Consider the following 21,833-nt stretch of genomic DNA (forward strand, 5'->3'; position numbering starts at 1 on the left):
AACCCTATATAGGGTTTCCAAGGAGTGGCTAGTGAGCTTGAACCATCGACTTTGCGGTTCAAACCGACTTTGCAGTCCAGTGCATTATGCTACAACCTGCAAGAGAACTCCATTTTCCCCATAGAATCCTTCAATATTGTAAGTTGATGCTTGATTTTTTTGTTCAAGTTATTTCAACATGAGAAATACTGGGTGGTTTTTTTTTTTTTTTTTGGTTTTCTAACTCCAGTTCTTTCTTTCCACATTTCATTATGCTTTATTTTGTCTTCTCGAGCTGTCTTTTGAAATTTTCTATTCACCACTTCCATCATTTTTTCCAGTTGCATTAGTGACTCTATGTGCAAGAGCAAAAGAGCACGTTTCAGAGTCTCTCCTGACATCCATTGGGTCTTTTCCTTCTTTCCTGTCTTTTTTTTTTTTAATTGCAATATTCACTTTATTACAGTGATCTGGCACCAAACCCTTAATATTCCCAAGGTATCACTGTGCACCCTATTGGTGTAAACTCTAAACAAATGCAGCATTATATAAAAACAATTATATACCATTACTAAATAGTATTTATCTCAGAAATACAATGTGGGTTCAAATTTAAAAATTTATTAATGCAATACAGCATGTTTGTAAAATAGCAACCAAAATCATGATTTTTTTTTCAGTAAACATAAAATAGCACTTGACAAAACACAACACCCTATCATGATAAAAACAATACAAAAACTAGGAATATAAGAGAATATCCTAGGCCTTATTTAAACATCCCTTAAAAATCCACAGCTAATATCATACTTAATGGTAAAGAACTGACAAATTTCCTTCTAAAATCATGAAGAAGACAAAAATGTTTATTCCTACAGTTTGTGTTCAACTATAATGTATGTTCTAGCCAGAGAAATCTGGCAAAAAAAGCTTATCAAACACAAAGTGTAGTTGTTAGGTGTCATTAAGTCAGTTCTAACTCATATACAACAGAACAAAACACTGCTCAATTATGTCATCTACACAATTGTTGTTACATTTCAGCCCATTGCCGCTACCGCTGTGTCAATCATCTCATTGGGATCTTCCTCATTTTTGCGGACCCTCAATTTTACAAAGCATGATGTCCTCCCCCTAAGGGCTGGAACCTCCTGATACCATTCCTGAAGTAGGAGAGATGAAAACTTGCCATTTTGGCTTCTCAGGAACATTCTGACAGTAGTTTTTCTATGACAGATTTACTAGTTCTTCTTAAAGTGCATGGTACTTTTAATATTCTTCTCCAACACCATAATTCAAATGCATCAATTCTTCTCCAGAATTCCTTATTAACTGTCCATATGAATGTCCTTATTCACATGTATATGAGACAATTGAAAATACCATGGCTTACACTAGGCATACCTTAGTTCTCATACTGATATCTTTGCTCTTTAGCACATTAAAGAGGTCCTGTGTAGCAGATTTACATAATGCAATATTTCACTGGATTTCTTGACTGCTGCTTCCATGAGTGCTGACTGTGGATGCAAGCAAAATGAAGTCTTTGACAGCTTCAGTCTTTTTTCCTTTCATCATTGTGCTGTTTATTGGCCCAGTTGTGAGTCTTTTTGTTTTCTTTACATCGAGGTACAGCATTAGAAAGGCTGTAGTCTTTAATCTTCATCAGTAAGCATTTTAAGCTTTCTTTGCTTCTAGCAAGCAAGGTTGTATCACCTGCATATCACATATAATTAATGAGTTTTCGTCCAATCCTGATGACATGTTCTTTTCCATATACTCCGGGTCCTTGAATTATTTGCTCATCACAAAAACTGAACAAATATGATGAGAGGATACAACCCTTGTGCATACTTTTCTGCTGCTGAACCATTCAGTATCCCCTTGTTCTATTTTAACGACTGCTTCTTGGTCTATGTATAAGTTATTCATGAGTAAAATTAAGTGTCTGGAATAAACATTATTCACAATGTTATTCAGATTTTGCTGTGATCCACATAGTCCAAATCTTTTGCATAGTCATTAAAACATGTGTAAACATCTTTCTGTATTCTCCACTTTCAAAGATCCATCTGACATCAGCAATGACATCCTTAGTTCCAAGTCCACTTCTGAATCCAGTATTTTTGGCAGTTCTCTTCAATGTATTATTGCCCCATTTTAACATTAATTTCAGCAAAATATTTTATTTGTTCATGATACTGATAATATGGTTATATGATCTGCACATATTATTGGGTCACTTTTCTTTGGAAACAGCATAAATATTGATCTCTTCCAACTGGTTGACCAGATAGCTATCTCCCAATTAACAGTTTATCGAAAGGTTTCAATTTATATTCATCAATTCCTGGAGCCTTGTTTTTTTTGTCAATGTCTTCAGTACAGTTTGTGCCTTTTCCTTCAGTATTATCAGTTTGATTTGGCCAATATCTTTCCAGTTTCAAAGAATCACCATAAGCAGTTTGTCTTCAGTTAGAAAGCCAACAATACATCTTTACTGTCCTTCATTATGGCATATCAGCTTTCCAGAATAATGTCATAATTTAGTTCTCAGGGACTTTGGTCTCCTTTCCCTTCCACAAGATGTTATATTGTTGGCATTATGCTGATTGAACTGATGAAGATCAAAGACTTCAGTCTTTGTAAGATTGCACCTTACAATGGTAGACTCCCAGGTCCACAGTGAAAGAGAGAGCTCTTTCCTGTCTTTTTAATGACCTTTTGCTTTCTTCATGTATGATGTTCTTGATGTCATCCCAGAGCTCTCGTGGTCTTTGGTCTTGGTGTCTAATCATTAAATCTCTTCTTAAGATGATCTCTAAATTTAGATGGGATATACTCAAGGTAATATGTTGGCTCTCATAGTCTTGTTTTAATTTTCTTCAGCTTCAGCCTGAACTTGCATGTGAGTAATTGATGATATATTTCATAGTCAGCCCTTGACTTTGTTTAGGCTGATGATCTTTTCTATTATGTCTTAGAACAGATGTAATCAATTTGATTCCTATGTATTCCATCTTGTGAGGCCCATGTGTATAGTTAGTTTTTATCCTGTTGACAAAAGTTTTTGCAATGAATAAGTCATTGGTCTTCCAAAATTCTATCATGTGATCTCCATTATCAGTTCTATCTCCAAGGCCATATTTTCCAATTACTCATCAGTCCCCTATGTTTCCAACTTTCGAATTCCAATCACCAGCATTTACCAGTTCACCTTTAATCAATTTCAGATTAAAGTAGTTGGTAGAATTTTTCAATTTCATCACTGGCTGTCTTAGGCTCGGTTCCCTAGAGAAGTAAAACCAGCACTACTTAATAAAGAGAAATTTAATCAAGGAAATGGCTTACAGTTGTACACATTAGGAGAGTCCCAAGCGCAGGTCAGGTAAACCAAGATCAGTGGGTGGCTCTGGAAGGCAGGAATCCCAAATCAGGGCACAGAGCAGGACCTCTGTGCTGAAGCAGGGGTGGCAGTAGGATGATGGTCGAGTTTTTCCTGCATGTCCATTAAATTGGGAGCAGCCCACAAGGAAACATCTTGTCGATTGATTGGCTGCTCACAGCCAATCATCACAGAGTTAACTATGCCTGCTCAAAGCCAATCATAGAGTTAACTATCAACTGGTTATCACAGAGTTAACTGGTTATCATAGAGTTAACTATCATCCTGGTTCAGTCAAGCTGACACAGAACCTAACTATCACACTGGCTTTAATAGTCAGTATCTAAATTTGAATGGGAGTCCTGGTGTGGAGCTGTGGGTTTTGACCGTAAGGTTGGTTTGAACCACAAATTGGGAGGTTCAAGCTCACCAGCCACTCCTTGGAAACAACAAAAGATCACTATGAGTTGGAACCAACTTGACAGCACTTAACTACAACAAACAAATTTGAATAATACTGGTGTCAACTGGTATTCCTTGTAGGCATATGACTATTATTCTATCACAGATAGCATTGTACTTGAAATGTTCTTTTTAATGACACCATTCCTTTTCAATCTGTTTTTCCCAGGATGGTAAACCATATGTTGATCTGATTCAAAATGGCCAATGCGAGTCTATTTCTGCTCATTAATGCCTAGGATATCAATTTTTATGTGTTCCAGGTCATTTGATGACTTCCAATTTTTCTAGATTTATATTTCATATACTCTGTGTTCTGATTATCAATAGACGTTTGCAGCTGTTTTTTCTCATGTGAGTGTGTCACATCAACAAATGAAGATCCTCAAATCTTTGGCCAACACTACTTTGAGAAGGCCATTCTTCCCCAGTTGTATTTTAAGGGTCATCCAATCTGAGGGGCTCATCTTCTGACCTTATATATGACAATGTCCCATTGCTATTCATAAGGTTTTCAGTGGCTAAGCTTTCAGAGTGGTCCACCTCTCCTTTTTAGTCTAGCTTTGCCTGCAAGCTCAGCTGAAACCTGTTCACAATGACTCTCCAGTATATAAATAACAGAGGCATAGCTTCCAGAATCACAGCAACAAACTACTACAGTGTGGCAAACTGATAGACAAGTGATGGACGTCATTGCTCAAATCTTAAAATTGAAGTCAAGAACTCAAATTCTTCCATATATACCACATAACCTACCCAACTTAAATCCTCTTCAGATCTGCATTTCCCTACAAAATTCCCTTAAGCAAAGCACAAAATTTCAATTAATACAAGTTCATTGCCTATTTATCAGCATTAGGGTAATGCAGAGAAGCATTAAGAGAGCAGAATTAGTTAGCACTTTGTCGAATAGTCGTAAAAGTCAAAAAAGTATGTCCTGACTGTAAGCTGGGCTTAAAATTTTCAAGGGGCTACTTAGAGGAGTCCTGGTGTGACACTTTAGGATAAGCACTGGACTGCTAACCACAAGGTTGGTTGTTCAAATCCACCAGTCGCTCCTTGGAAACCCAACACAGGGTTGCTGTGAGTCAGAACCAACTAGATCACACCACCACCACATAATGGGTGGCTTAACAATTCAATGCCCCTTAAAATAAATGCTATCATACTTCTGTAGACTCATTAGTGCTAAAGTGATTGCAATAAATTGGTAACTTTTATTTATTCATAATTTCCCTTAAAATAGCAGAGTAATTTTTCAAATCTGTATAATAAAACTAGTGATGTTAATATATATGAATCCCTTGCTTGCATGGGGTAATTCTTTTCTTCTTCACAGTGTTAGATTATGTTAATATGGTAATTTTTCTTTGATTGTTCACTAATGAGACAGTAATTGTTATCAGAATCCTAGTAGGAATATAGTCTTTTAAATATAATAGACCTAAGGACAGGTTTCACTGTACCTATAATGATTCTCAGATATATTTTGCTCTGCATGAATATACCAACACCCAAATGTTATTTATCTATGGAAGACAAACTACATTTTTTAGGAATGCATACACAGAAAAACAAAATAACTAGGCAGATCCAGATTCTTTGTTATAGCAACTAAATGGAAGAATAATTAACAGAATGCTGCTTTTTATAAAAAACCTTTAACCTTTAGTTAACAATTCTAAAAAGGACTATTTTGAAGTTTCTAATTTTTAAATTAGAAAATATCTGCCAACCTCACATAAGTTCCAGTGTGGTGTTGTTATTTAGTGCTGTTGAATTTGTTCTGACTCATAACAACCCTGTATAGGGTTTCCAAGGAGCAGCTGGTAGATTTGAACCACTGACCTTGCAGTTCAATCTGACTTTGCAGTCCAGTGCTTATCCTACAGTGCCATACCAGGACTCTCAGTTCCAGTGTTGCTGTTGTTGAGTGCCCTTGAGTCAGTTCTGACCCACAGCAACCCTGTATAGGGTTTCCAAGGACAAACCGGTGAGTTTGAACTGCCGACCCTGAGGCTCAAACAGACTTTGCAGTCCAGCGTACTAATCCACAGCACACACCATGACTCCCAGTTCCAGTGTACTCAGGTAAAATTTGCTCTCCAATTCAAATATTGATTAGATATGAAGGGAATTTACTGCAAGATGTTTTAGCATACTGTTGGCTGGTACCACTGACTTCAGAGTTTACTTAGGATATAACGACATCTAGAAACATTTAAGTAATATTTTCCTATGATATATTTTATATGATAGACAGCATTTTGATTGCCTTTGATATCTAAGGTATTCCTCTCCTAAAAAAGTGCACATTTTTTACTATTCAAATGTGAAATTAACAAAATTTAAATTTCCCATTCTTAGATTATAATCCTTATTAAACTCAAATCTATTGGGTAAATAGTACCTTTCATGATGTCCCAAATCTGAAAGAAATTCATCTGTGTGTCTTTGGAGTTCATTTCCATCTAAATTCTTTAATTTCTTCAATTCACTCTGTAGAAAAAACCAGAGCTCTTTAGCTCCATTTTCAATTCTTCTCCTCAGGATTTCATGATCCTTCCCCAGACCTGCAGTCAAAAAGACACAGTTTCAGCATTCAGCATTTTCAACATTCTGATGAAAGGAAATTTTTAATTATTTGTGCATAACACCGGTATTTTGAAACACGAAAAACACTGCATCATCACCTACCATTTCTGGTTTGTTTCTTGTAATTTTCAATCTGTTCTTTGGCCTTTACAAGCTGAGCTTCTAAAGCACGTACCCTTCCTGAAGCTGTCCCCTGGTCAATGGGGCCTTCTGGTATCCTACAGGTCAAAGAAGAAAATGTAAGCTTATAAATTATGCAACAAAATACATGGCTACTTTGCTAAAAATTATTTATTGGTCATTCTGCAAGTTAATGAACCACACAGTATAACAGAAGCATCTAATGACATTTTCTCTTCAAAGAACTAAAGTGTAAACATTACAATAATGTTGTTGTTAAGTGCAGTGCCCTTGAGTTGGTTCTAACTGAGGGCAACCTTAACAGGATTTCCAAGGAGTGGCTGGTGGGTTCAAACTGCCAACCTTGCGGTCAGATGTCCAGTATCTATCCTACAATGATACCGAACAAAAATATGAAAGAATAATCTAGCTCAGAAATCTATGATCTTCTAGCAACTGAGAAACCTTAAGAGCTGTCTCCTAAGAGCTACCATCCTATTAGTGGCAGAATGCTAAATTCTTCACTAGTTTTGAGAGTATCAGGGGTGGAGAGGAAGGGAAAATTATTCACTGGTTATGCCTGTTGTGGCGCTAGACTGCGAGGGGTGATTCAAACTCACTAGCAGCTCCTCAGAAACCTTATACAGAGTCACTATGAGTCAGGATCAACTAGACGGCAATTAACAACAACAACAATAGGGTAGACACATGTCAATTTGGATGACAAAGAAGGTGATATACAAGAGTGAAGTTGGCAAAAGAAAGATGAAGGTAGGGAATCCAGGTAAATACTATTAACTAATGGTACACAGATGGAGTCCTGGTGTTGCGCTGTGAGTTAATGCGCCAGACTGCAAAGCCATTTGAACTGCAAGGCCAGAGGTTCAAGCTCACCAGTCACTCCTTGGAAACCCTATACAGGGTCGCTATGGGTCAGAACCGACTCGACGGCACTTAACAACAACAATGGTACATGGAGGGACTATAATCATTGAAGTGAAATAAAATATATGATTTGTTGACTGTAAAACTGAAGATGTGCTCTGTAAACCTCTACTCAAATAATAAAAAGTTAAAAAAAAACAAAACTGTAAAAAAGAGGGTGAAGAAAGAGCTTAAAAATAATAAGAAGGCATGTTATCTATGGACACCAAAATAAACTGCAAATTGCTTCTGAATTAACCATAGTATTAGGCTATATAAATCCATGCCCCAGTTTAAAAATTAAAGACCTTACACTAATAAGCATGAATTTTCTAGAGGAGGGAAAGACCATGAAGTATGATAAAGAAGTATATAGAATTAAATGAAGTATATTAGAAAAAAACTTAAGATTAATATCCTGTTTGTTCCTATCAGGAGCAAAAATGTCAGTCAGCAATATAAAATGCTAGAACATAGTAAAGGAACTCTAAACTCTTGCTAATAGTATCAAATTTATCTGCACTTCTTTCTGGATTGTGTTTATTTCTAACATGTTTTGTTTTTATAAGACTTCTGGCACTGTTGCCTCCTATTTTGACCATATGCAAAATTGGAGATGTGATTTACGTTAAGGATTTTTCAATGAGATTATTCAAAATTATGGGAGTGAACCACATTGTAATCACAAGTGTCATCACAGAGGAATGCAGAGAAGTTGGTATGACAATGTTGCTGGCTTTGAAGACAGAGAAAGGGGCAATCATCAAGGAATGCATCTTTAAAAGCTGGAATAGACAGAAAGAGGGATTCTCCAATACAGCTTCCTGCATCAAGGTGGGCCTGGGAACAATTTGGTTGGTGCCCAGTGAAACTTATTTAGAACTTCTGGCCTCCAGAAGTATAAGAGAATAAATGTCTATCACTTAAAACTACTTAATTCATTGTAGCAATGGGCTGTAATATTAACTGTTTAAAGAACATCATTTAAAATTACAAATGGTAGAATTTACATCGGATGATAATTTATGTCCTTGGATGCAAAGATACTCTGAAATAGTAGTTTTTCTAGCTTTCCATACATTTTAAATTTATAACTGATGAAGGCAAATAACTATTAATTACTTATTTTATTTCAGAACATATATTTAGTGTTAGAAGTCCTTGCTACAGCTACTCTAGAGTAAATTGATGCATTCTATAATTGCATGTGAAGCTGAATGCATTAATATTGACAAGTATGAAAACTAACAATTCTAATCAGGAGTGTCCCAAGCAGCAGAATATGAATAAAAAGTCTTCATTTGTGTCTCCAAAGTGAATAATTATAAAACAAAGTACTTAGGTACAAAATTATCCAATTTATGTGTACAAATGCATGTACATTAACAAATGAGATATTTCCTTATACACAGTTTATGTAACTTAGCTCTTAATCTCTTTTTTAATCTTGTGACAGATTTCTAGGAAAAAATTTGAAAACAGATTTATTTTGAGATTTATTTTGGCATCACAGCAATATTCCATAAAATATATATGTCAGTACAATAAATTTCAGAACATTTTAGCGATAGTAAATTTCAGAACATTTTAGTGATGCAAAATTTCAGACAATAAAGCGATTGTGCCTAAATTCTCCCTTTTAATATAATTTCTTCACATATTCATGGGATGACATCAGGAGCAACACAGGCATGTAAAAACAGAGATGACCTTTTGGGCATATTTACTTGAGGTACTAAATCCAATCTAATTCCAGTAAAACATAACTGGACTAGTGACTTATATTACATTATTATAGATAATAATAATCCAACTATAGAAAAATGCAGATAAAGAAAAGTACTGGAGAAGTCAATGTAAAAAAGTGCAAAATGAAGCCTATTATTTCCAAACTCCCTGCAGAAAACAGTCAATCTTCATGAGCAGTCCCTTTTCTGAATCCTTGGGGAATAAAATGTTCTTTTATCATTTTCACTATGCAAAATATATATTGGCGCTTCTGCTTCTAGGAAAAAGAAAGAAACAGAGATAAGATTTACCATCCCGCCAAAGATAACTAAAAGCTCCAGACAAAAAATGTATGAAAACAATGGCTTAATGAAACTGGAATCGGACAACAAAGAACAGTGATCTCTGAAAAGAAAAAAGGTTAAGACCCTTCTGAATGTTTCAGCTTACTGTCTTGAAAGTCTCTAGGCCATGGGGCCTGGTAAATTCTCAGAGTTGAGTAAATGGAGCTGATGGTACACAAAGACCAAGACAACTAGAGTTCACATGGCAGAGTACTGGAGCGGAGAAAGTTGAACCCAGAGGTAGCTATAGAGATGACACTTGAAAACTCAGTACTGATCAGCATGTGCATGTAAGGAAACTACCAGCTAGGGAAGAACTCTCAAAGAGTGCTAAAGGAAGACACAGACTAAATACTGCCTGAGTCCTGCCTAACAGTTCTTAACCTCACGACATGAAATGATTAAACTATTTCAAAGTAATTTGATTGCATCCCAGGAAAAAGCTTGAGAATATTTATACAGATACAAACATTTCAAGTAACAAGGTAAAGATCATAATGCCAGGAATCCAATGAAAAATTATTAGGCATAAATAGGCTGGTATTCGTCATTTAAATTGGACAATCATATGGTCTACCATACAATGACAAATTGGATTTGAGTATCATTGCATTCATCATAAAGACTATTTCAAGATCAATCATGAAACAAAACACTTTCAGTGACAGGATAATACTCATATTCCAAAAAGGGAGACCAGGTAATAAAACTAGGAATCAAATTTGTTGTTGTTAGGTGCCACTGACTCATAGTGACCTTATGCACAGCAGAACAAAAGGCTGCCCAAACCTGGGCCAACCTCACTAACGTTGCCACGCTTGAGCCCATTGATTCTGCCACTTTGCCAATCCATCTCGCTGGGGGTCTTCCTCTTTTTCTCTGACCCTCTACCCTCCAAAACGTGGTATCTTACTCCAGCTACTGGTCCCTCCTGACAGTGTGTCCAAAGTATGAAAGACCAAGTTTAGCCATCCTGGTCTCCAAGGAGCACTCTGGCTGCACTTTTTCCAACATAGACTTGTTGGTTCTTTTGGCAGTCCATTGCACTTCCAATATTCTCCTCCACAAGGCCAGCAGTTCAAGCTTGTCAGTCCCTCCTTGGAAACCCAATAAAAGGTTGCTATGTGTCGGAACAGACACAAGAGCACTTTCAAACAACAAGGGCAAATTCTAGTCCTGGTATAGTGCTATAAGATAAGCACTGGACTGCTAACTGCAAGGCTGGTGGTTCAATTCCCCAGCTGCTCCTTGGAAACTCTATAAGACTGCTATGCATCAAACTTGATTCAATGGAACTTAACAACAACAAGGGCAAATTATTGAAAGACACAGGAAAAATCAAAAGAAGATGGAAGGAATGAATACATCGAGACACTGTACCAAAAAAAAAACCAAACAAACAAACAAAAAAGGTTGCTATTCAGTCATATCAGGAGGTAGCATATGATCAAGAACCACAAGGACAAGCTGCACTGAAAGCATTAGCAAAAACAAGACTCCAGGAATTAATGGAATACCAACTGAGCTATTTCAACAGAAACAGTACTGAAAACACACATTCATCTGTGCCAAGAAATTTGGAAAACAACTACCTGACCAACTGACTGCCAGAGATCCCTTATTTGTGACCATTCCAAAGAAAGATGAATCAACAGAATGCAAAAATTACCACACAATATCAATGAAAGACACAAATGTGAAATTTCACTGAAGATAATTAAAAAATGATTGTAGTAATACATCGATAGGGAACTGTCAAAAATTCAAGTCAAATTTAAAAGAGGACATGGATTAAAAAGTATTTTTCAGCATGTCACATGGATCTTGCTGAGAACAGAGAATAACAGAAAGATGTTTACTTGTGTTTACTGACTATGCAAAAGACTGTGTGTGGATCAAAACAAATTATGGATAACAATGAGAAGAATGGGAATTCCTGAACAGGTAACTGTGCTCTTGGGAAATATGTACATAAATGAAGAAGCAGTGGTAGTTCAAACAGAAGAAGGTAATGCTATGTGGTTTAAAATCAGCACCAGAATTTTAGAAAGTTAATTCCTTCTTTGGTCTTCTTTATTTATTGTGCACCATCTTCTTTAAAGTGACTTTTTTTTTTTAACACTTTAAAGAATTTCTTTGCAGCAAATTTGCTCAATGCAACACATCATTTGATTTCTCCACTATTATTTCCATGTGTGTTGAATGTGGATCCAAGTAAAATAAAATCCTTGACAACTAAAAAACTGACGTTTTTGAATTATGGTGCTTGTGAAGAATATTGAATATACCTTGCGATTTCCCGATAAATGAACACATCTGTCTCGAAAGAAGTACAGCTAGAAGTGAGGAGGTAAGACTTCGTCACATACACTGTAGACATGTCAGAAGAGAAGGACATCATGCTTGGTCACATATAGAGGGACAGTACAAAAGAGGAAGACCCTCAAAGAAATGGGTTGGCACAGTTGCTGTACCACAATGGCCTCAAACTGAGCAATGATTATGAAGATAACACAGGACTTGGTAGTGTTTCATTCTGTTATACGAATTGGAATTAACTCAACAGAACCTCTACAACTCCTAACAACAATTAATAAACGCAGTAAGTATAAGGTATTAGATAAGTAATCTTCAGAAAGTTTGAGCATTTATTCTTAGGCATCAACTGAAATTTATACTTTAAGAAATCAGGTTCAAAAATGGTTTTGTACTTTAAGAGTTTGCTAGTTACTTTTAATTTAGATTTTTAAATATTCAAATTAGTACTATGAAATTCTAACACATCTTAGAGCAGCACAATATATAAGTATTTTAATTTCTGTATTAATATCTTATTCCCTTACAAGCATATTCTACAGATAATTTTTAATACATATCCCTACTCTGAAATGAAGAGCCTATATAGGGTTCATGATAAAAATTTGAACATTTTAAGTACAAAAAATTCTGGTCTGTTTGCTAAAGGAACAAATCTAGTAGAAATTAAACATAGTAGATGCTCTGTGTAACTAAACGATTCATTTTAGTTATTTTATTCTTTATTAAAAATGGTAGACTTTTTCCTTACTCTTTTAATTTTTATAAAAAGGTAGACAGAATTGACACAAAAACACAGAAAAATTGGAGTGTAAGTAATTGTATTTACTTATGTTTAATGTAAATGATTCAATGTTTTGCATCTTATTATAGTGAGTAGTAGCCACTGAGGCCTTAAAAAAGCAAACAAGAGACTATAAAATGTTCAACTATTGGTCTCTCTTCATTTGGAAGTTCATCGTACTGTGTTGGTTGCGTGTTGCTGTGATTCTGAAAGCAGGGTCATCCATGGTGGACAGGTTTCAGATGAGCTTCCAGACTAAGACAGACTAGGAAGAAGGATAGACAAACTACTTCCGGATATTTAGTCACTGAAAATCTTATGAATAGCAGTGAAACACCGTCAGCACCAGAATATTGAATACTGAAACAAGATGAAGAGCACCAGAGTACTGTCGGATACAGTGGTGTTGGTAATGTACTGTAGAGTCGAGTCGGTTCCGATTCATAGCGACCCTGTAAAGGGTTTCTGAGGCTATAAATCTTTACAGGAGCAGAATGCCTCATCTTTTTCCTACAGAATAGCTGGTAGTTTTGAACTGCTGACCTTGAGGTTGTTGTTGTTAAGTATGGTCGAGTTGGTTCTGACTCATTGTGACCCTGTAGGGGGTTTCCTAGGAGCAGCTTGGGGGTTTGAACCATTGACCTTGCAGTTCAGCACATTAACCCACTGCATTATAGACCTTGAGGTTAACAGCCAGAAAATGAGCCCCTCAGGTTTGAAGGCACTCAAAATACAACTAGGTAGGAGTTGTCTCTTCAAAGTGGACTTGACTGTGATGACATGAATGGAGTAAAGCTTTCAGGACCTTCATTTGCTGGTGGGGCACAACTCAAAATGAGGAGAAACAGCTATAAACATGCATACAGATTCACAGAGGGGCAGCAACAATAGGCTCAAGTATAGGAATAACTGTGAGATTGGCACAGGACCAGACAGTATTTCATTCTGTTCTGCACAGGGTTGCAATCAGTTGGTACTGACTCCATGGCACCTGACAACAACAACAACTTCATTTGCAGCACAGAAGAATGAAAAAAAAATCAAAACTCAAGGAAATGACTAATGGACCAGAGAAACCACAGACTCCATGGCACTGAGAAAAGAACAACTAGGTATCACTACTCATGGCCTGATTAGGATCACAAAAGAAAGCCCTGTGCAAAGAAGGAGAGCAAAAACAATCAAAAACAAAGTATAATAAAATTCAAAACCATTGAAAAGACTAAATTTACTGGTCTGTGACAGACTGGTAGAATCTCAGAAACTGTGGTCCTTAGACTCCTTTCAAGCCTAGAACTGAACCTACACCTGAGGATCAACTTTCAGCCAAACAAAAGACAGGCTTATAAAATCAATAATAACAGCAGGGAGAATTGTATGCTTCAGTATAATCAACCATAAATGACCCCCCCCCCAAAAAAAAACATCCAAACCCACTGCAATATCATGACCTTATATACACAGTTTGTTGTTGTTGTTGTTAAGTGCCGATGAGTTGGCTCCAACCCATAGCAACCTTGTATAGGGCTTCCCAGGAGCAGCTTGTGAGCTTGAACCACCAACCTTGTGGTTCAAATCAACTTTCCCAAGATTCCATATAAGATTTGTTGTTGCTGTTGTTAAGTGCCCTGGAGTTTATTCCGACTCATAGCGACCCTGTACAGGGTTTCCGAGGCTGTAAATCTTTATAGGAGCAGAAAGCCTTATCTTTCTCCCAGGGAACAGCTGGTAATTTAGAACTGCTGACCTTGCAGCTCGCAGCCTGATTCCTAACCACTACACTATCAAAGCTCCTTGAGGTTGTAAATCTTTATGGGAGTGGCCAATGGATTCAAGCTGCTGACCATGTGGTTAGCAGCCCACACTGTTCCATCCACTAGGGCTCCTTACATATAAGATCAAAAAGACAGTATCCGCACAAAAACAAAGTTCAGAGGGTAGAAAAGGGCAGTGAAGAAGGAAGAGTAAAAACTGAGTATGGAGGGAAGAAATGAGAAGAGAGCTGTTACACTGAGAGAACTGCAATCGCTGGTGTCCCAAAACAAAATGGATAGAAATTGTGGAATGGAAAGCTTATTTTCTCTATAAACTTTTACCCAAATTACAATAAGTACTAGAAAGAGACAAAACAATTCCAGAAAAGATATGGTAAACATCAACAGGCAATCTAGAATAGAGAAAATTCTAAGGATTTATGTTGGGGATTATACATATTATTGATGCCTAGACAGACTGAGCAAACACCTAAAGATCAGATGAAAGAAATGAAAATGGAAGTATTACATTATCTCAAAAGACATGGAGAAAATGGGAAATAAATGTTGAAATACTACGCACAGAACCACCTCTCTGGGAACTATGCTCGGATATTCTTGCATAGTACTGATTGTAACAATTGCTGACTTCCAGAAATACATTACATGCTTCCCTGAAAGCATTGGCCTATAGCACCTTTCTGGGTCCAGAATTCTAGAATTCCAAGTTGAATATACCCATCATTTAAGCCAATCACACTGCTTGCTTTCTGACATAATTTATAAGAAATCGCCACGGACTCATTACCTCAATATGGCCTTAAAGTGCTTCAACCCTCTTATCTATTTGATCTTCAGCTCCAAATGGCCATTGTAATTTTATTTCACTAAATCCTGAGCCACAAGGCCAGCAGTTCGAAACTACCAGCTATTCCGCGGGAGAAAGATGAGGCTTTCTGCTCCCGTAAAGATTTACTGCCTCAGAAACCCTGTACAGGGTTGCTATGAGTAGGAACCAACTCCACGGCACATAACAACAACAACAAGACCTGGTGTGGTGCTGATGGAAAATGCACTGGATTGCAAGGTCAGTATGAACACAAGCTTGGCAGCTCAAACTCACCAGTCACTACTCGGAAACACTTTGCAGGGTTATTATGAGTGGAACTGAGCTGATGGTGCTTAACAACAACACCCAGCTTTGACTAGGTACTTTAATTGTACCTGACACTGTGGCATGGTAGGATAACATACTGGACGATAAGGTCAGTTTTAGCTGCAAGGGCAGTAGTTCAAACTCAACAGCTACTCCTCAGAAACCCAATACAGGGTAGCTGTAAGTCAGAACTGACTCAACAGCACTTAACAACAAGAAGCCTTGACTGTGGAGTTTAATTGTACCTGATACTAAGACAAGTATTATGGCATTGCAGGATAATGCACTGGTCCACAAGGTCAGTTTGAACTGCAAGGTGAGCGGTTCACTCACTAGCTGATCCTCAGAAACCCTATATAAGGTTACTATGAGTTGGAACTGACTGGATGGCACTTAACAACAAAAAACAAATAGGTAAGACATGGGTCCTACCCTTATATTTCCCTTAAGAAACCCATTGTCTGGATGAGGGCAAGCAAATAAACAAGCATTCATTTGTGAAAAGGGTAATACTAAATTTGGGTTGTTGTTGTTGCTAAGTGTCATCGAAATTTGGGTATAGGTAGCAAAAAGGAGGAAGTGATTAGATGGATTGAGGAGAGACAAAAGTGGCCTGGTAGAGAGGACAATGTATGAGCTGTATTTTAAAGGTTAACTGTAGTTCCTGTTGTAAAGTACCATCAAGTAGGTTCTGACTCACAGGGACCTTTACAGGGTTTCAGAAGAGCAGATGATGGGTTGTTGTTGTTAGGTGCCATCGAGTCGGTACCGACCCATAGTGACCTTATACACAGCAGAACAAAACACTGCTTGATCCTGGCCAACCTCACAATAGTTGCCATCGATGCTGCTACTTGGCCAATCCATCTCGCTGGGGGTCTTCCTCTTTTTCTCTCACCCTAAACCTTACTAAACATGATATCCTTCTCCAGTGATTGGTTCCTCCTGACAATATGTGCCAAGTATGAGAGATGAAGTTTGACCATCCCGGTGTCCAAGGAGCACTCTGGCTGCACTTCTTCCAACACAGATCTATTGATTCTTTTGGCAGCCCATGGCACTTTCAATATTCTCCTCCAATACCATAACTCAAATACATCAATTCTTCTACGATCTTCCTTATTCACTGTCTAGCTTTCACATGCATATGAGGTGATTGAAAATACCATGGCTTGGGTCAGGCACACCTTAGTCCTCAAGCCAACATCTTTGCTTTTCAACACTTTAAAAAGGTCTTGTTGATGGGTTAGGTAGAAAGAAGAGGGAAGAATTCTCAGCAGAAAGCTTGCATTTGCTAATGAATGGTGGTGTGAAATGGAATGGCAGAGCCAGTTCATGTTACTGATCTTACAGTGGAACTGGTGGAAAAGAGCAGCGATAGGACAAAGCCAGCTCATAAAGATTTCATATGACTTGCAAGGAAGGTTAAACTTTTTAACTGCCATTGAAGAATTTTAAGTGAGGAGTGGCAAGATGAAATTGTCAAGAATGTTCACTCAAACTATAACATATCTAATGGAAGGCAAAAAGAAGATGAAAAGGATACACAGTTACTGTGCAAAACAAACTAGTCGATGTTCAACCATGTCAAGATTTCATAAACAAGAACCAAGGGTATTGAAGGAAGAAGTCCAAGCTGCAATGACGGCATTGATGAAAAACAAGGCTCTAGGAAGTACAAACTTATGCAACAGCACTGAAGGTTCCCACTGATCTATCCTAAGAAATTTGGAGGACATCTACTTGGCTAACCTACTGGAAGAGATCCATATTTGTGCCCATCCAAAGAAAGATGACCCAAGAGAATGTGGATATCACAGAACAATATCATTAATATCACATGCAAGTAAAACTTTACTGAAGATAATTTTTAAATGTTTGAAGCAGTATATTGACAGTGAATTGCAGAAATTCAAGCCAAATTCAGAAGGGGATGTGGAATAAGGGTTATCAATGCTGATGTTAGAAAGATTTTGGATGAAAGAAACAAATATCAGAATGATGTTTATTAGTACTTTATTGACTATGCAAAGGCATTCAACTGTGCAGATCAAATACACACATTTGACTGTGGAATGGGTATTCCAGAAAAGTTAATGCTTACAATCAACCTATACATAAACCAAGAGACAGTCTTTCTAAGAGAACAATTTCAAAATTAGGTTCAAAAATTAGGAGACGTGCATCAGTGTTGTTGTATTCTTTCATCATATTTATTCAATTTGTATGCTTAAAAAATCATCTGAAAAGCTGAAATATATGAAGAATGTAGTATCAGGATTGAAGGCAAAAGCAAGATGACATAACATTGCTTGAACAAAGTGAAGAGGAATTAAATACTTAACGATGAAGATCAAACACTACAGCCTTCAATATGCATTGCACCTCAATGTAAAGTAAAATCCTCACAAGAGGGTCAATAAACAGCATGCTTAAGGGAGAAAAGATTGAAGTTGTCAAAGACTTAAATGTGGGGGACTTTCATCAGATGCACTATACAGACCCTCTTCAACAAAGATGCAAGAGACCAAATAAAACAGACACAGATGAAAATTCTGGTACCCTGTATGTTAGAAGAAAGGTTAGAGAAGTGGATGGAGTGCTTGATGGCAGGAGAGGATGAGCAAGAAGGAAACTGACTAGTGAACAGCAGGCCCAGTGAGGCTCAACCATTTTGTGAGCAACTTTAGCATCAGAGAGAGTCCTAGCAGAACATATTAGCAAGAAAAAATGTGATGTATTCTTTTCCCCATATTCTCCTGGTGACCAGAGAGAGGTATGGCCAGCTCCCACCCTCATCCATCACTAGGCAGACCCTGCTCTTTGAGAGTGGTTGAGAGTCACCCTAGTGTGAGTTGGGGGACAGCTATGACACTTTGATGTGCTGCTTTGGTACCTGGAATCAAGTGAGTTTGACTCCAGAGCTACAAAACCTGCAGAGTCAGCAGACCAGCATTTAACCAGTCACCGTTACCATAGCTTCCCTTTGGTCAAAACAGACACTGAAACCAACTCCATCAAAGCTCCCCACGAACTACTTCTGGATTTAGTACCCTGAACATAGATAACACTGAGGCCAATAGGAACTGTATCTAGGGCCAGAAACCCTGCTGCCACCTCCCTTCCATAACCACCTAGTGAGCTCCTTGAATTGCATGAAGCCACCAGAGATTTCTCCCCTCTGGGTCCAATAACTGCACTGCCTGTTTTCACAAATACAACAGCCCCACAATGCCCAAGAAAAAACAGATAATTTTAGCTGACACAAAGAAACAAGAGAGAATGATTCCAACAAATGATCAAGATGCAGAGACACAAAACATTTATGAGGAAAAAAAGGTAATAAAACTCACTAAAGATGAATTCAAAATAATGATTATTTTGGTACCTTCAACAAATTGACAGAAAGATCAAGGAAAACAAGAAGAACACAGAAAAAAACTTTAGAAGAATTCTGGAAATCATTACAAGAACAAACAGACAAAATAAATGCAAATTTTGAAATAATACAAAATCTGCAACTAGAAATCAAGAAGATTAATAATAAAATTTCAGAAGTGGATAATACATTGAAATGACATGGAAGAAGATTCAAAGCAACAGAAGCCCAAATTATGACTTGAAGATAAATCTCTCAATACTAGTATACTAGAAGGACAATTAGAAAAAAGAATGAAAACTCTTAAGAAAGTCTAAGAGTTATGAAGGACGCCAGGAAGACAAACAACTTATAGGTGATAGGAATTCTAGAACAGGAAAAGAAAAAAAAAAAAAAAAAGCACAGATAAAATTCTCAAAGAATATTGCAAGAAAACTTCTCTAACATCACAAAAAACAAGAAGACAAGTATATAAGAAGCTGAACAAATCCCAAACAGGATAGCTCCCAAAGGAAAATCACCAAAACATATAATCAGACTTTTCAAATTGAAAGACAAAGAAAGAATCATGAGAGTACCTTAGGAAAAATGAAAATTAAATGAATTTGTAATAATCAAACCCACTTTACAAAAATGCTAAAGGCTGTTCTTTGAACTGAGATCTAACAACAGGAGATAACCACCTGAGATTACCATACATGACACCACCAAGAACTCAATCCTGATATAGAAGTATTTAAACTAAAACAAGTCTTCAAGTCTGAAAATAGAGAACTAGAGATATCAATGTATAATGAAGTCAACTAAGAAGCAAAAAAAGGGAAGAGTGTAGAAACAGAACTTCCTAACGTCAAGGAAGTCAAGTAAATTTCAAGATAAAACAGACCATCTTAAGTAAGGAAAAAAATGAATACATTACAAGGCAACCTTAAAACATATTACACCTGCACATCAAAAATAAAAAAATATAAAAAGAGAAAAATCAGAAAGATTTAGTAAACATGAACACAACAGAAATGAACATGACAAAACCCCAAAACAAAATCAGCTCAGCATAGAAACTTATGTGGAACAAAGAATCAAGTAGCACTATACACACACACACACACACACACAATACACAGAAAACTGACAGCATTAATTCAGGCCTATTGATAATAATTACACTGAATGTAAATGGATTAACAATACCAGTCAAGAGACATGCTGAATGAAATATGTCAATCACATATTTGTCAATCACAAAGAACAAATATTGTATAACACCGATGTAAAAAGTTTTTTGTTTTTCCTAAAAAAAAAAAAAGTTTTTCTTGATAAAAGAAACAATCAGTGATGGTTACAAAGGTGAAGAAGCGAGAAAGGGTAGACACATGTTTAATATGGGTGAAAGGGCAGTCAATATACAACAAAAAGGAGGTTAGCATAGGAAAGATGAAGGTAGAGGGAGGCACTGGAATACAAGTAAATACTGTTTGGTACAAGGAGGAGATTGCAACTATGTAATGAAGCAAAGAATATGAATTACTGATTGTAAAACTGATGATCTGCTCTGTAAATCTTTTCACTCAATTCACAATAAAAAATTGAGGGAAAAAATTTCATTTTGCTTGGATCCTCAATTAATAATCATGGAAGCCGCATCATGAAATAACATGACATACTGCATTAGGCAAATCTACTGCACATTCTCAAAATGCTACCCATAGTTTGTTATGATCCACACAGTTGAAATCCTTTGCATAGTTAATAAAGCACAAGTAAATATCTTTCTGGTATTCTCTACTTTCAGCTGAGATCCATTTGATATCAGCAATGATATCCATGGCCCAACATCCTCTTCTGAATTCAGCTTGAATTTCTGAAAACTCCATGTCAATATACTATTGCAGACTTCCGGTACAGAAGGACAATCAGAAAAGGTAGGGACTTGCTCCGGCAGAAAAAACTAGTGGGATCTCGAAAAAAGAAACATTCATTGACCAGTCCCACAGCTTTTGGACTATCATAATCTCTCCTGGACCCACATTTTTGAGAAACCGCGCTAACAAGGATAAAGAAAAGAGCGTATTTTGGGACTCTTTCCTGTGGGGACCTCAGGGCGCTCCCACGACAGCAGAGTTTGGAAGACGGGGCCAGGGCTGGCCGGTATAGAAAGTGGTGTCTTCCAGAAGGGCCAGAGGCAATACAACTTCCTCCTGCCCGAATTCTCCCTGCCCTGGCTTGAGATCCCAATAAAAATCGGCCAGGTGCAGCTTACCCACGCACGGAGTGTGAGGAACTCTGGAGAGTGTAAGAAAGGCTGCAGCAGCTTCTTAACATCACCCATCATCCCCCAACTGTCTCTGCAGCTAAGCCCCCTGCCCCCACTCCTATCTAGCAGTGGAATCTTAGAAAGTGGGCATTCATATACCAGTCCCACAGCTTTTGGACTATCATAATCTCTCCTAGGCTCACATTTTTGAGAAACCACGCTAACAGATAGCAGAGTCCAGAACAGAACGAGACTACAACGACAAAATCGAAAAAACGGGGAGATCAAATGAAGGCCAAAAACATATCAATGTCAAAGAAGGGACAAACGCAGCAATGGAAGCCCAGGTGGTGAGGATGCCAGGTATATTACAGGTTACAATGGAGTTTCCTAAATGCAGAAAGAAGTTAGTAGACTACAAAGTAACCCCAAAGAAAGCTGACACTCCACAACATATCACAAAAACGAATTCCCAAGTAGATCAACCGAACAGAGAAACGAGGAGGAAACCGACCAAAAACAACTCAGAAGACACAAAGCCAACACAAGAAAGAAAGCAGAACCAAAGAACGATCAACATCACCAAAAAAGTAACATAATGAAAGCAATCAATTCGTACTTATCAATAATTACACTGAATGTCAATGGATTGA

General features: G+C 37.3%; 1 protein-coding gene across 1 annotated transcript in view; it reads right to left on the reverse strand.

Annotated features, from left to right (window-relative positions):
* FUT8 (fucosyltransferase 8 (alpha (1,6) fucosyltransferase)) overlaps nt 1–21,833 on the reverse strand; it is a 266,134-nt gene that overhangs the window by 175,486 nt on the left and 68,815 nt on the right. The window contains exons 2-3 of the mRNA XM_006873057.1: nt 6,524–6,639; nt 6,237–6,399 (exon numbers count right to left, since the gene is read on the reverse strand). Coding sequence (XP_006873119.1) covers nt 6,237–6,399; nt 6,524–6,639 — 279 coding nt within the window. The remainder of the gene's footprint in view (nt 1–6,236; nt 6,400–6,523; nt 6,640–21,833) is intronic.

Source organism: Chrysochloris asiatica, unplaced genomic scaffold (genome assembly GCF_000296735.1).
Source record: "Chrysochloris asiatica unplaced genomic scaffold, ChrAsi1.0 scaffold00221, whole genome shotgun sequence".
Taxonomy (NCBI): domain Eukaryota; kingdom Metazoa; phylum Chordata; class Mammalia; order Afrosoricida; family Chrysochloridae; genus Chrysochloris; species Chrysochloris asiatica.